This window comes from Hemitrygon akajei, chromosome 23, assembly GCF_048418815.1.
Source record: "Hemitrygon akajei chromosome 23, sHemAka1.3, whole genome shotgun sequence".
Classification (NCBI taxonomy): Eukaryota; Metazoa; Chordata; class Chondrichthyes; order Myliobatiformes; family Dasyatidae; genus Hemitrygon; species Hemitrygon akajei.
Window position 1 is genome coordinate 39,495,899 of NC_133146.1, and position 12,412 is coordinate 39,508,310.

The 12,412-nt window shown below is 40.0% G+C and overlaps 2 protein-coding genes across 4 annotated transcripts in view; one reads left to right on the forward strand and one right to left on the reverse strand.

The window, feature by feature from the left end:
• The window catches only part of LOC140715373 (myoferlin-like), a 276,005-nt gene extending 269,848 nt beyond the window's left edge, over positions 1–6,157 (forward strand). For all 3 annotated transcript variants that reach the window (XM_073027462.1, XM_073027463.1, XM_073027464.1), the window contains one exon: positions 5,460–6,157. In XM_073027462.1, coding sequence (XP_072883563.1) covers positions 5,460–5,492 — 33 coding nt within the window. In that variant the 3' untranslated portion in view covers positions 5,493–6,157. The remainder of the gene's footprint in view (positions 1–5,459) is intronic.
• Positions 6,158–6,168: 11 nt separating this feature from the next.
• cyp26a1 (cytochrome P450, family 26, subfamily A, polypeptide 1) lies at positions 6,169–11,884 on the reverse strand. Its single transcript, XM_073027467.1, has 7 exons — positions 11,553–11,884; positions 10,890–11,114; positions 10,373–10,657; positions 10,083–10,235; positions 8,954–9,088; positions 8,623–8,778; positions 6,169–7,011 (listed from the first exon to the last, which is right to left on the reverse strand). Exons 1-7 carry the CDS (start codon positions 11,739–11,741, stop codon positions 6,667–6,669), a joined length of 1,488 nt encoding a protein of 495 aa, XP_072883568.1. The 5' UTR covers positions 11,742–11,884; the 3' UTR covers positions 6,169–6,666.
• Between the last annotated feature and the right edge of the window lie 528 nt (positions 11,885–12,412).

Sequence of the window (12,412 nt, forward strand, 5' to 3'; positions counted from 1 at the left end):
GTATGCATTTTTGTGTATCTTCGATTCTGGGCTCATTCGATTTAGTTGACTGACTGTGTGCTCAGGAGCTGCTTTTGTACTTAATCTATTCATGAACCATCAGCTACAGAGGGGTTAATGTTAGTAGCCAAGTTCCTCACTATCTTAGCATTTTCAATTAAATACACCAAATTACCAGTGGCACTTAGTATAAAGTATTGCTACAATAATGTTAGGCGACCAGCAATTACATTGATTTACTCTGGACTATGTTCAGTTCATTGGGTAGAAAAAAAAGAGATTGGTGTTTGAGAAATTCACTGGTGTAATAAATTCTGTATATTGCTACCAAGTTAGAGCAACAAGGCTGTTAATTTAAGATTAAATAAAAACCCTCTGTCTTCCACTTTGATGGGAAACAAAAGATTATGGGAAAGTTCTTTCTAAGGTGATAGGAGGAAAAGTTCACCAGCATCCATCATGGCCTCCAGGCTTGCTGGGATAGGAGGGAGGGACATAAAGGTGTCAACACCAGAGCTGGTACAGTAGTAAATCACAGTTAGTGGAGCTAGCACAGGAATGGCAAACCAAGGCAGCTGTTAGTTGTGCAGTGCTGGATGTCTCAATGTTGTGTTAAGGCAAGTCCCCTTCTCATGACCTTGCTTTCCATTGCTGTTTGCACACCATCATCATCTCCCTCCTTAGCCTTGTGACCTTAGCTTGGCTGATTTTTTTAAAAATGTGGCTAATAAAGCTGAGAAAAGAGATGCAGCTAGTCAGGAAGTTTTAACTGTTCAATTATTATGGGCTGGATTTTTCAGTGGCTAATTTGGCCTTTTGTGGCTGTGGAGGAAATATCACTCATTTTATTTTTCATTTACGTTATGTTAATTTGAACTATTTTCATGATTGTTAGCCACAGAATGCTGATGGTAGAATATACAAGCTCTCTGTTTACGATTGAGATAAAGGTGCCTGTTTTAAAAGCTTGTTTTAAAAGTTTGAACCTGTGTGTATCATTATAAGTAGTTGAGATTATTTTACATTTAAGTAAAGGCACAAGTTTGAATTTTCAGATTTTTATCTTTTATATTAAATGTGAAATGTAAGGCATATTGTCGTTTATCCTTATTGAGTGCCAAACATCATTGCTAAATTTTGTGTACGTTGCAGAAGAGAAAGTAATTTAGGTCTGGATTGTTGGATGTAAAGTCTGACAAACAGTAATGAGCTGGAGCCCCGTATAGAGAAGCTTCTCCTGATGTGGACCATGTGGAATTGGCAAGCTAAAATCAGGAGCCATGCCACATTTGATGAATTTTGAAAAGTTTGATCAGTCCCTGAACAAGACTGCCAAATGGCAGAAATTGTATTTTTTTATGGTGAACAAAATATTGCTAACGCAAAATGTGACAGACTCTGAATTTAAAATAAAAGTCAAAATGTTGGAAGCTCTCAAAATGTTGAGCACCATTTGTGAAGGGAAAGTAAATTTTGCATGTCTCAAAGAAGTGAAGCGGACGCCATAGCATTACGTATTCAATGCTGACTTAATTCAGACCTTTCAGTTTTCAAAGGTTCAGCTTTCTTGGTTAGTCCTACAACCAGCTAAACTTATTTAGGAACAATACTGTCTTGCATATAATTTAATCAGACATCTCTAGAAAGACGAATAACCCCCATGACTGTATTAATTTTGAAATTGTGCAAGTTGCATGTCATGATGCCATTTAATCTTGTAAAAATAGGAATTAATGTTAAACTAGTGTTTGCAGCTTGGCTTCCTTGAAGTTCAAGTGTGCTTGGCTGCTTGATAGGTAATGTAGGTTAGTGGCCCAATGACTGTGTGGAACTATTGCCCTGACAAATGCTCAGTAAAGGACTAGCCATACAACAGCCCATAAACTAAACGAGCATTTGAAGGCATCACTTCAATTTAATGCAGAAAGCTATTATCCTTGTATGAGGTTTATTGTGTCTTCCAATTTTAAGGATGGCCTCTGGTGTATAAATTTGGACTAAGTGATTTGACATAATATAATTTATCAATGTGGCAACCCTATTGCAAATTCTAGATGTTAATGATAATTGATCCATTTAAAAACAGCATCTTGGGACAATTTGTGTCTTGAAACATAAATCTCTGGAGGACAGATAAGGCAACAAAATTCGGTCGAAGCTATCTGATTTTAATAGATTTTTCTAAATTCTACGGTTGAGTCCGCTTTAGAATTGCTCAATTGTTGGGAAAGATATTCAACTGTTTCTAGGAGTTTATTTGCTGACAAGGAATCGAGAAAGACTTAGACACCAACACTTGAGAGGATGAAAGAATATAATCGGTGTACCACTAGGAACCACTAGTTTATATGTTTTTCAAACCATATGTTTGGCAGTGACGCCTGAGGAAATGTGCTTGATGTGGTCAAATCCTTTCCCCTGTAAAGGGTTGATCAGGCTACCAGTCACAGGGATATCAGTTATAAATGGCAGAAACTCTGTAGGTCCATCTTGTTGAATTGGAGTGGATCAATAAATTTATTCAGATGGCTAAGAATTGGGAGCTATTTTTGACTAAGAATTAAGAAGGATTGCTAAATCAGAGAGAGATTTATATGCCCTCATTCCGAATGAATATAAATACAAATCACTAGTTATTAGCAAATACTGCATGTATGATTTCGAGCTACTGACCGATAACGTTTGAGCAACTTCTCAAAGATCAACACTTCTTGTCCTCTTTCAGGCAGACAACTTTTTTTTTGCTTTCTTTCCCCCTTCAGCTTCATCTTGAATATGCTACAGAACAATTTTTTTCTTCAACTGCTTAAGCAGTACTGATGTCTGTCTATTTGTATAAAACTGGCAACATGAGAAAGGAATAGTTTCCCTGGCTTTGTCATGGGAATTGCGTTATGCCATTATTGCAGCCATAAGCATAAAATAGGATGTCCATTTCCCTTTAACACTATCTGCGCACTAATCTTTGTATTTTTGCTTATTTTCTTCCCAGCCTCTTTTGTGCCATACCATATCCCTTTTTGCCGTTCCCTCTGCCCAAGCCAAATTTGCTTTCTTGACCCCACCCACATCTTTGTCTAAGTGCTAATTTTTTTCCACTTCTTATAAAAAGGTCATTACCTGAAATGAGAGCATTTTGACCCAGTTTTAAAGGGAGAATACAGAAGCGAGGCACTTGAATCACATTCAAATGTGCCTTGCTTGTTGGAAAGCAAGTCTAGTTCTCAGAATGCCCACTAGATAGAGCTCTGTGCAGCAGCCAAGTATTGCTGCTCTTCAAGGCCGATGGAAAGCAGTGAACAATTCATTGCAGAAAAGATACTCTGGAATTTGTAGAATCAGTTTAAGACTGGAAAAGTCTTCAGTGGGAGGTGTGTTTAAGTATCAGTCATTTTGGTTTTATTTGATGTATTGCATTTATCAAATGCTATTTTTATTAATGTCCTTTGACGCTGTGAAACCTGTGGGGTCGTGCAGTTGCGTAGCATTAAGAGCCATGCTTTACAGTGCCATCTATAAGATTGGGGTTCAGTTCCCACCAGAGCCAAGAGTTCGTACGTTCTCCGCATGATGGTGTGAGTTTCCTCCGAGTGCTCCTGTTTCCTCTCATATTCCAAAGATGTAGGGTAAAGGTCAGTGAATTGTGAGCATGGTATGTGGGTGCTGGAAACATAGCAACATTTCCAAGCTGCCCAGAACAAACCTCGCTGATTTGATGCAAACTGTACATTTCACTGTATATTTTGATGTATGTGTGACAAATGAAGCTAACCTTTATCTTTCTATTTGTGATGCAGTATGATAATAGGAGTGAAATGGCTGAAAGAGAATTTTGCTATGCACAAAAGATCAGATTTAGAGGGAAGGAAATTTGATTCATAACTGTTTCCTGAAATAAATGTTTTGGGGTTTGCTAAGAATTTTAGTTTTGAGACATTGGTAGATTAAGAATCATGTGGGTCAGTAGCATGGAAATGATGGTGAGTGGAGCTTTGATTGAGATGGAAAGATAATGAATTCAAAACTGTCAAATCAGCAGATGACTGGAATGAAAGTCAGAATTAAATTTTGGCAACACAGATTGATTAAATGTTAAGCCATAGATCATAAATGTAATGTTAGATTTTGGATGCAGTCTTTGCAAAGAACACCAGGGACTAGAAAATTGTGGTTTTGAGTAGCATCCTTCAACCTGACTGGACTGGGAGGAGGATAAAGCTAAGCAAATTATTGTGCAGTCCTTACTAAAGGCTTTTATCAATATATTTTACTGAAAAAGATGAATAAACCTCCAGAAATTAAAACACAGACAAGTGGCTAGACAATATTGTGAAGGGGCTAAAGGTTGTAATTGGCTTTGAGTACCAGCGCTGTGAACGTAGAACATGACTGTTTGCCTTATAATGATGTTGGCACTGAAGAGGAAGAATGTTTTTTTTCCAGAAGAGGGAGAAGGGTGGGATCTAGAGATACTTGGGTTGCGCTTGCCAGGGTTAGCTGTACCGGCAGGCAATCATTCTTATTGTGCTGGACAACTAGATGACCACCATTTTGAAAAGGGTAGACAGGCTGATAAGAGTTAAGAACAGAGAATGCTGGATTCAAGTATATTTACAAATGTCTGTCTAGAAATAGTGACTACAGTCCTTGGCTTTGGCGAGGAGGTTTCAAGTGAACAAGTGCAGTTGCTAGGGAATACGGGTGGACAGAAGAGCACTGACATTTGATAGAATGATGGACTAAATGAAAGTGTGCATGATGAGGAAAATAGAAGGCAAATGCTGAGGCTGGCGTCTGGGCAAATCCAGCATGGAGAGGTACTAATAATCTGATGAGATGGAATTCTGTTAATCTTTTGTGTAACATCTGGCATGTTAGATGAAATGTGTGCATGAAGAATCATATGTAAGGAGCAGTGAAACTCAAGATTTGACCCCAGAGTGTGTATAAAGCAGAGCAAGTGGTTGCTATCTCACTTTTGCTACAGCAGAAACATCCATGCACGAGTGGTACTGAGGATAAATTAGTGGTGTGTAAATGCACGTTTAATGATATGTGTACTGCAGATTAAGTCATTGTGCTGGTCGGTCTACAGAGTTATGTGGTACTGGAGTTGCTTGCTGTTGGTCACCACAACAATGCAGGAAGGTGAAATTGAATCCTGAACCTATATTCCTTTAATGCAAGTAAAGGCATGTCTATCTCCTTTAATTTCTGTTAATCATTGTTTTTAAAAAAAAAGTTCCACTGAGAGGTGTTGATAACAATCTACAGCTGATCTTGTTCAGATGCATAATTCGTGTCCCAGCTCTTAGATGTGATTCTTATTTAAACCTGTCAGAGTAACTGATGATCTGCAGACATCCTGGAAAAGCTGTTACTCATCTCTTAAGAAGCAAATTAAAATTTATATATTGTTTCTATATAGTCCATTTTTAATGATGTTTTATCTCCCACAGAACTATCTATCCATGCGAATTGTGAATGGCTAATAGCATTGGCTGGTCCTCCTACGGCAGCAATTCTGTTGAATAGCTGGTCCAAGAACATTCATTTCATATGTCTACAACCTCGTGGCCTAAAGGATAGAAATGAACTGAGGTTAGGAAGGCGACAAGATCTACATTTACCAAGGTTACCCAAGGTTCATGGGGTCATGACTGGGCCATTTATCAGTGATTCCATGTTAATGTGCTGACCCTGATGACCAGGATCCTGCCGGTTTAATCCCGGCTTTTCTCCAATTGACTGTTCAGCAGGTGCCTCTCCAAGTTATGAAACACACCAGCACTGATTTTTGAAACGATGAGCTAAGCTGACTGTTATAAAACAATGGCTATTCAAGGTGGTTGGTTTGCTAATCTGTTACAGTATAGATTTAAAATGTGCAGATTTATATAGAATATTATTTTATAAAAATAAAACTTAATTCAAAGCTGCAAATGCTTCCACTGGGTGTGCATGTGTCCTGCAGGAATGGAAAATATAAACTGTTGGTTGACATTCCATTGATTATATAAAGTGTAAAAATATTGTACTCAGCAAAACTCAATGGTTCATGAATTTGAGTGCTGCATATGAATTTGGACTGAAGTGTTATTAATCAATATGTACCTTCTGTACTCACTGATGGTTGCATATAAATCATTTCATCAGCTCTATGGTTCATGTCCTTTTTATTACATATAGCTTTGTTTAAAAATTCCTCTTTATGGGCCTCCCTCCTGATTCATGGCTTTGCTTGACATGTTCTTGCAATGCATGCCAGGCAGCTTAAGTTATAATATTTACACACAAAAGCTTTAACATAAATTAGCAGTCACATAACAAAGATACAAAGCATTTAAATAATCAGAATCTAAAAGCATTGGGTTGAGAAGCTTACAAGTAGTGTAAAATAGCTTATTTACAGAATTAATAAACAATTCAACTTCATCGATGTGCCAAATGGGCATAGAAAATCCTGGAGGAAATATTTTAACTTTGTAACAGACAAAACTACATTTTAGAAATTAGATTAAATCTTTCTGCCAGTTTCACAAACCCACCAAATGATAGCCTGAAGCTTATTACTCCCTTCACGTACTGTACAATGGATGAAAAACCACACCCAAGTCTGTTAATGATGAGACATTACTTGAAGAGTTCAGCTTTGTTGTTACTAGGTCAGATTTTGTATGGAAATGGTGTAAATTTTGTTGGCAGATTGTCCACTGGGTATACAGTGGGATTGGTTTTCATTGTAGGCGGTCCATTCAGAAGTTGCCAGTCACAAGCCCTGACGAGCTCCACTGTGAAGATTTTGAGGAGGATCTTGGCAAACTCTTTACCTACGCAACTCCTTGAGCCTCCACCAAATGGAATGTAGTTGAATCTGCATGCATCTTTTTCTGGGCACCCCTCCATGAAGCGATCAGGATTAAATTTGTCCTTTTTTGAGAAATTAGTTGCAACATCATGTGTGTCGCAGATGCTGTAAATAACGTTCCAGCCTTTTGGTATCTGATATCCCTGGAAATAAAGTCAGTGTCATTATTTTAAAGCAATATAGCTTCTGCAATATAGAACTTCTAATGAACTGTGGGAATTGTATGATAATTAATGTATTGTTATGTATAATGATTCATTACTCTAATTGTCATTACTGTACAATATTTGAAATTGACAACATTGTCCAAGCATTCTTATTAGCTCAGCTTTGTCACTGGAGCCATTAGCAACTCAAATTATATGGCTGTAGGCTGTAAGGTATTAATGTGAAATTCATTGTAAATTATATCAGTGCTATCACTTTTTGTTTACTTGTTTTAAAGCAGCTACTGCTAACATTCAACCTTGCAATGATCTAGTTTAAATTTTATAACCCATGTACATTTAGTATGTATTTGTAGATATCAAACCTTCCCTAATAGGCTTGAAATCTCAAAGGGCAGACTGGTGCTGGTCAGTATTCCCCTGAGCCAGTGATACCTCCTGGTCAGTTACTGTATCCTCCACTATCTGAACTACATATTTTCATCTTTCTAGACAAAAGTAGATGCTGAACATTTGAAATCAAAATTTGAATATTTATAAAGCTCACAATATCAATAAGATTCTGCAAATTCTTCAGCTTTGTTTCTGCTCCTGTTTGTATTCCTTTTTGTGATTTAATCTTCAAACTTTTTTCCAACTCTGTTAGATCCATTTTGCTTTGCTTTTCTGGTCAGTAACCTATTGCTTCTTAACTTTTTCTCTAAATACTACCAGCTCGACTATTGTTGACATTTTTTTGTTTACTGTACAACACTGTGCTAAAGCCTAAGGCACATATATAGCTAAGGCGCCTGAGACTTTGGCACAGTACTGTATTTATCCAGGTGGGGCAGAGAGCGAGTTTGTAAATCTGGCAGGAGAAAAGATGTTGGGAAGGGCGAGGATGGAATACTGCTGAAGGTGTGTGGGGGTGGGGGGAAAATGTAGGGACACCCAGCCCTGAGACACCAGCAAGGTCATTATTGATCATGTCAAAATGTCTGTGATGCTTCCTACTCCCTTCCCCTCTCCCCCTTTTCCCCACTCTCCCTGCCCCCTTCTCACTCAGTGCACAATAGAGACCTATATCAGTCAGGTTTATCATCACTCACATACTCTATTATAATTTTTTTTGCTACAGCAGCATTACAGTGCAATACATAAAATTACTACAGTAGAGCTAGGGTACCCCAGACATTTGCACAGTATTGCAGTAAATTTTATTTGGAATTGTGATGGAAAAGAGAATCATTTTTAGCCTGCTCAAAGAATATATGGTTGTTCCCTATGCTCATCTAGAACAGGAAAAGGTTATTCACTTCCTCCTGTCTGCACTGCTTTTGAAACAGAATGACATTTTTTACCTTATACCATTTTCCCCTTTCTATATGCTCTTATATATGTAAAATCATATGGATTTGCTTGGAACCAGTTTAATGTTATGGATATAGTAACTACTTAAACATTGTTTTAAAGATCCATGTTATAATATCAGCTGTTTTGAAATGTTATTCTTGAATATTCCTATGAAATTCCTTTATCTATGTTTCAAAAGGTAAAACTCATTTTGCAGAAGACTTGTTACTAACTCCTAAAATATCAACTTACGTTTAACACGAAGGTCTTTAGGGCCACGCGGAACCCTCCGGGGACCGGAGGACTGAGTCGAAGAGTTTCTTTGATGACGCTTCCGGTGTACTTGAGTTGTTCAAGGGCTTCAATCCTGATTTGTTTGTTCTCTTCAGCGTCGCTGCCCAGTAATCCCTGTGTAAATCGATTGCGAAGTCACATTTAAAAAAAAAACAAAAATAAAATCCAGGATTGAATCTTAAATGACACCATTATGCATCGACTGGAGATGTTCAGTCCTTGCATCAGCCGTCGAGGAATCTGATCGACAAGCGCCAACCGATACGCTCCGCCGTTTACGATGCCTTACCTGCTCCTGCAGTTCCCGTCTGATTTTTTGCACCACTTCAGGGTGCAGAGCCAGGAAAGTAACCAGCGAGGTGGCCGCGCTGGCTGTCGTTTCATGTCCTCCAAACAGGAGCTCGGTGGCAGATTCCTTCAACTCCTTAACATAGAGCAAAAAAAGAGGGAAGGCGGGGAGCACATCAGACAATGATACCACCACTGAATCACACCATCTCAATTAGGGGGTTATTGCACTTAATGATCGTGAGTGGGTCCAAATAGCTACGGATCTTGCAAACTTTACTCGAAATACACCCTCCAGCTTCCAGACTCTACATTACGCAGTTTGCAATTGTTCCGTTTGGATATTGCACGTTGCTACTGGATCAAATAAACCGAGATTCTCCGCTTGGAAGTGACTTTTTTTCAATAAAGGAAAACGTTTAAAAACATTTTTTATTGTGTAAGAGCTCAACTTTTAAGGCGTGGCGTTAATGATTGTATTGTGTATTGGATTACAAGACCTGACGGGTTCTGATTTAAAAGCCTATGGCAGGGTGGAAGTATTGTCATCGTGCAAGAAAAGCTGGAAACACTTAGTAAATCGGGCAGCGTCTATGGAAAGATAAGCAGTTAACTTTTCAGGCTAGAGTTTCGGGTTTTCCAAGCATTTTCTGTGTTTATTTTTAAATTTCTGATTTCCAGCAACTGCATTTGTTTTAAAATGGACTTTATACAGAATGCAGGTGCGTTTGAGGGAGTTGCAGTTCGTGGGGGAGGGGGGGGGAGAACATGTTTCTGTGGCTGAGCGTGATGCGCAAACTGAGTTCTCCGACGAGTGGGTTGTGGAATGAGAGCTTGTGGTCAGACTCGGGAAAGAGATCTCAAGGGGTGGTGGCGATGGTTAAGAGGCGGGCAGCAGAACCAAGAGTGGAATCGCGAGTGCAGTGAGAGTGAGGATTCCGGCTAAGTGAGCTAGGTGCATTGAGGTGGAGCTGCCGTCTCGGAGGCCCACGCTGAATTCAGCGGCTGCGCCGAAGCAGTGTTCTGCTGAGCAACGGCTCAGGTAAATACGGGAACCGCGACAATCAAGGGTGAGCACCTCCGCGAGGCGTGAGGCGGGTGGGGTGGACTGGGGGGATTTGTATCTTTACCTGTAACCGCAGGGGTTGATTGCTCTGCTCGGAGTGCTCGATCAGAAGCTGCAGCGCATCCTTGAACTGGCCCGGGGGGACCTCTCGCCTTGCCACCTTTTTCCTGATGTTCTCTTCGATTTTTGCATGGATCACATTCCTGGCTTTCAGTCCCTGTCATCAGGAAATGACAATCTGCGTTATGGTTGAATTTAAAGATCCAATTCTCCATTCTCCCTGCAGCTGAAGCAAAAAAAATCCTACTGTTTATTTGCATTATTTTCTCTATTTCTAACCTTGGCGGATCTTACCCGGTATAAGCCGCTGAACGGCACGTCGATGGGAAGTGAGAAGAGATTACGAGTCATTTCCTCAAAAGCTTCGATCAGCTGCTGCTGCGTACGTGGGTTAGTCTGGCTAGGTTCGAATCCCAGTAAGATCCGCATAGCGATCCCGAACATGAGGCGCTTCATCTCGGGATACACCAGCACGCAGGAGCCCCTCTCCAGCCATCGCCTGAGGCCGGCACGGATTTCCTCCCTCATTACCGGGATGTAGTTTTCCAGAGCTTCTCGAGAGAAAGCTTTCAAAATCACCTATTAACGTTAGAAAAAAACAATACGACACGTCAGGAAACTATCTGCCACATTTGTTTTCCTTTTTTGCATTGTTAGTGATGTATTACGCTTGGTTTTACATATTCTATTAATACTTTTGATTCCAGTCTACCTGTACTTGGGCATTGCTTTTATGAGCATGTTGCAAAAACCGCCATATGCGGAAGTTTTTTTTTTAAAAAATCGCTCAGTGATGTGGAAAGATACTTACTCTCTTCCTCAATTTGTGTTCGGAGTCGTGGAGGCTGGACAGGCAGCCGGCTCCCAGGATCGTCCTCACGGAGGCGGGCCATTGCACCGACACAAGTTTATGCTCCCCTAATAAAATCTGCTTCACATTGTCGGCTCCCATAATCCGCACAGTGGGGCTCCCGAAGAGATGGGTCTTGTAGATGTGGCCGTACTTTCGCACTTTCATCTTAAGGAACTTGTATCTCTGTAATGGATACATGGTGTTGCTTAGGCGCAATTAATACACAGAACACACTTCCCGAGGTTGAGATTGTTACATAACTGATGCAAAAACATTTTATTATCTCACCCTAGAGACCAAATCAAAATTCGAGCAAGACTAACTTGGCGAAATAAATCAGTACGACAACCACTTAAACCGTCAAGTTGTTTTGTTTAAACACGACGACGCTTGCTGTAAATTCCTTTATTAATGACGACACGCTGGAATGCAATTCACTTAAAAGTTACTGTACGCCGCTAGCAGAACTGAACAGTCCCTATCGCCTTTCACTGCAAGTTAGCAACTTGTTCTCATTATCTCAAAAGATTTACAAAAATGATTTTCTATTCTATTTGGCATTTTGCTCTGGCGTTCTCTTGACATCCTGAATTTGATGTGGAAGCAAGCGGAATCTCTCACCTGCAGGACCAACTGGAGAGTCTCTCCCAAGAAGGGCAGCCCCATTGACCCCGGAGGTAAGGGCTTTTCACAGCTGCGGTCCCTTCCACTTATGCAGTAAATTTCCCACAATTTTATCGCGGCGAGGAAGAGCGACAGCGGCAGCACGAAAGTGCAAAAGAAAGTGGCGCAGAGTGTAAATAAGACCATTTTAACAACAGCAGCAGTTCTCCCCTCGGGACACCCTCAACTTCGCTATGTGATTCTCAGGATGAGGGAATGAGTCTCCTAAATGATCACACTCCAGGTTCAAGCCTCTTTATAACCACTCCAGGTCTCAGCCCCTTTACCTTGGTCAGTTCAATTAGTTCACACAAAGTTCATCTTTAATTGTGTAGTTTGTGCCATCCCCTCTGACTCCGCCTGCTTTAATGACGCTGCCCAAAAATCTTTAACCCATTGTGGACCAGAAGTGAGGCTATCAATGAAGGAGACCGAAGAGTGTGAAGTTTTGATCACCTGGGTTTCTGTGATCAGTCTTCGCAGGCTCAGTGAAACACTATGCAAGGAGTTCAGTCAATTGGAAAGGATCGTTAATAGAAGGGGTGAAAGAAAACTATAGCTCATAAACTTAAATCCGAGGTCTTTGGGAGAAAAGTATTCCGTTAGCTCTACTACTACTGTTCAGTGCAATTATTTTATTAAGGCCACTTTAACGTACCTAACATGCAAATTGGAAAGCACCCCATAATATGTGATCGATCAAATTTACATTCACTGCTCCGATAAATTAATTATACTTGAGTCGAACTGAGCGTCAGTTTAGGAAACAGCATGTATTACGTTTAAACTTATACCAAACTTGTCTCATTGACCTGGGG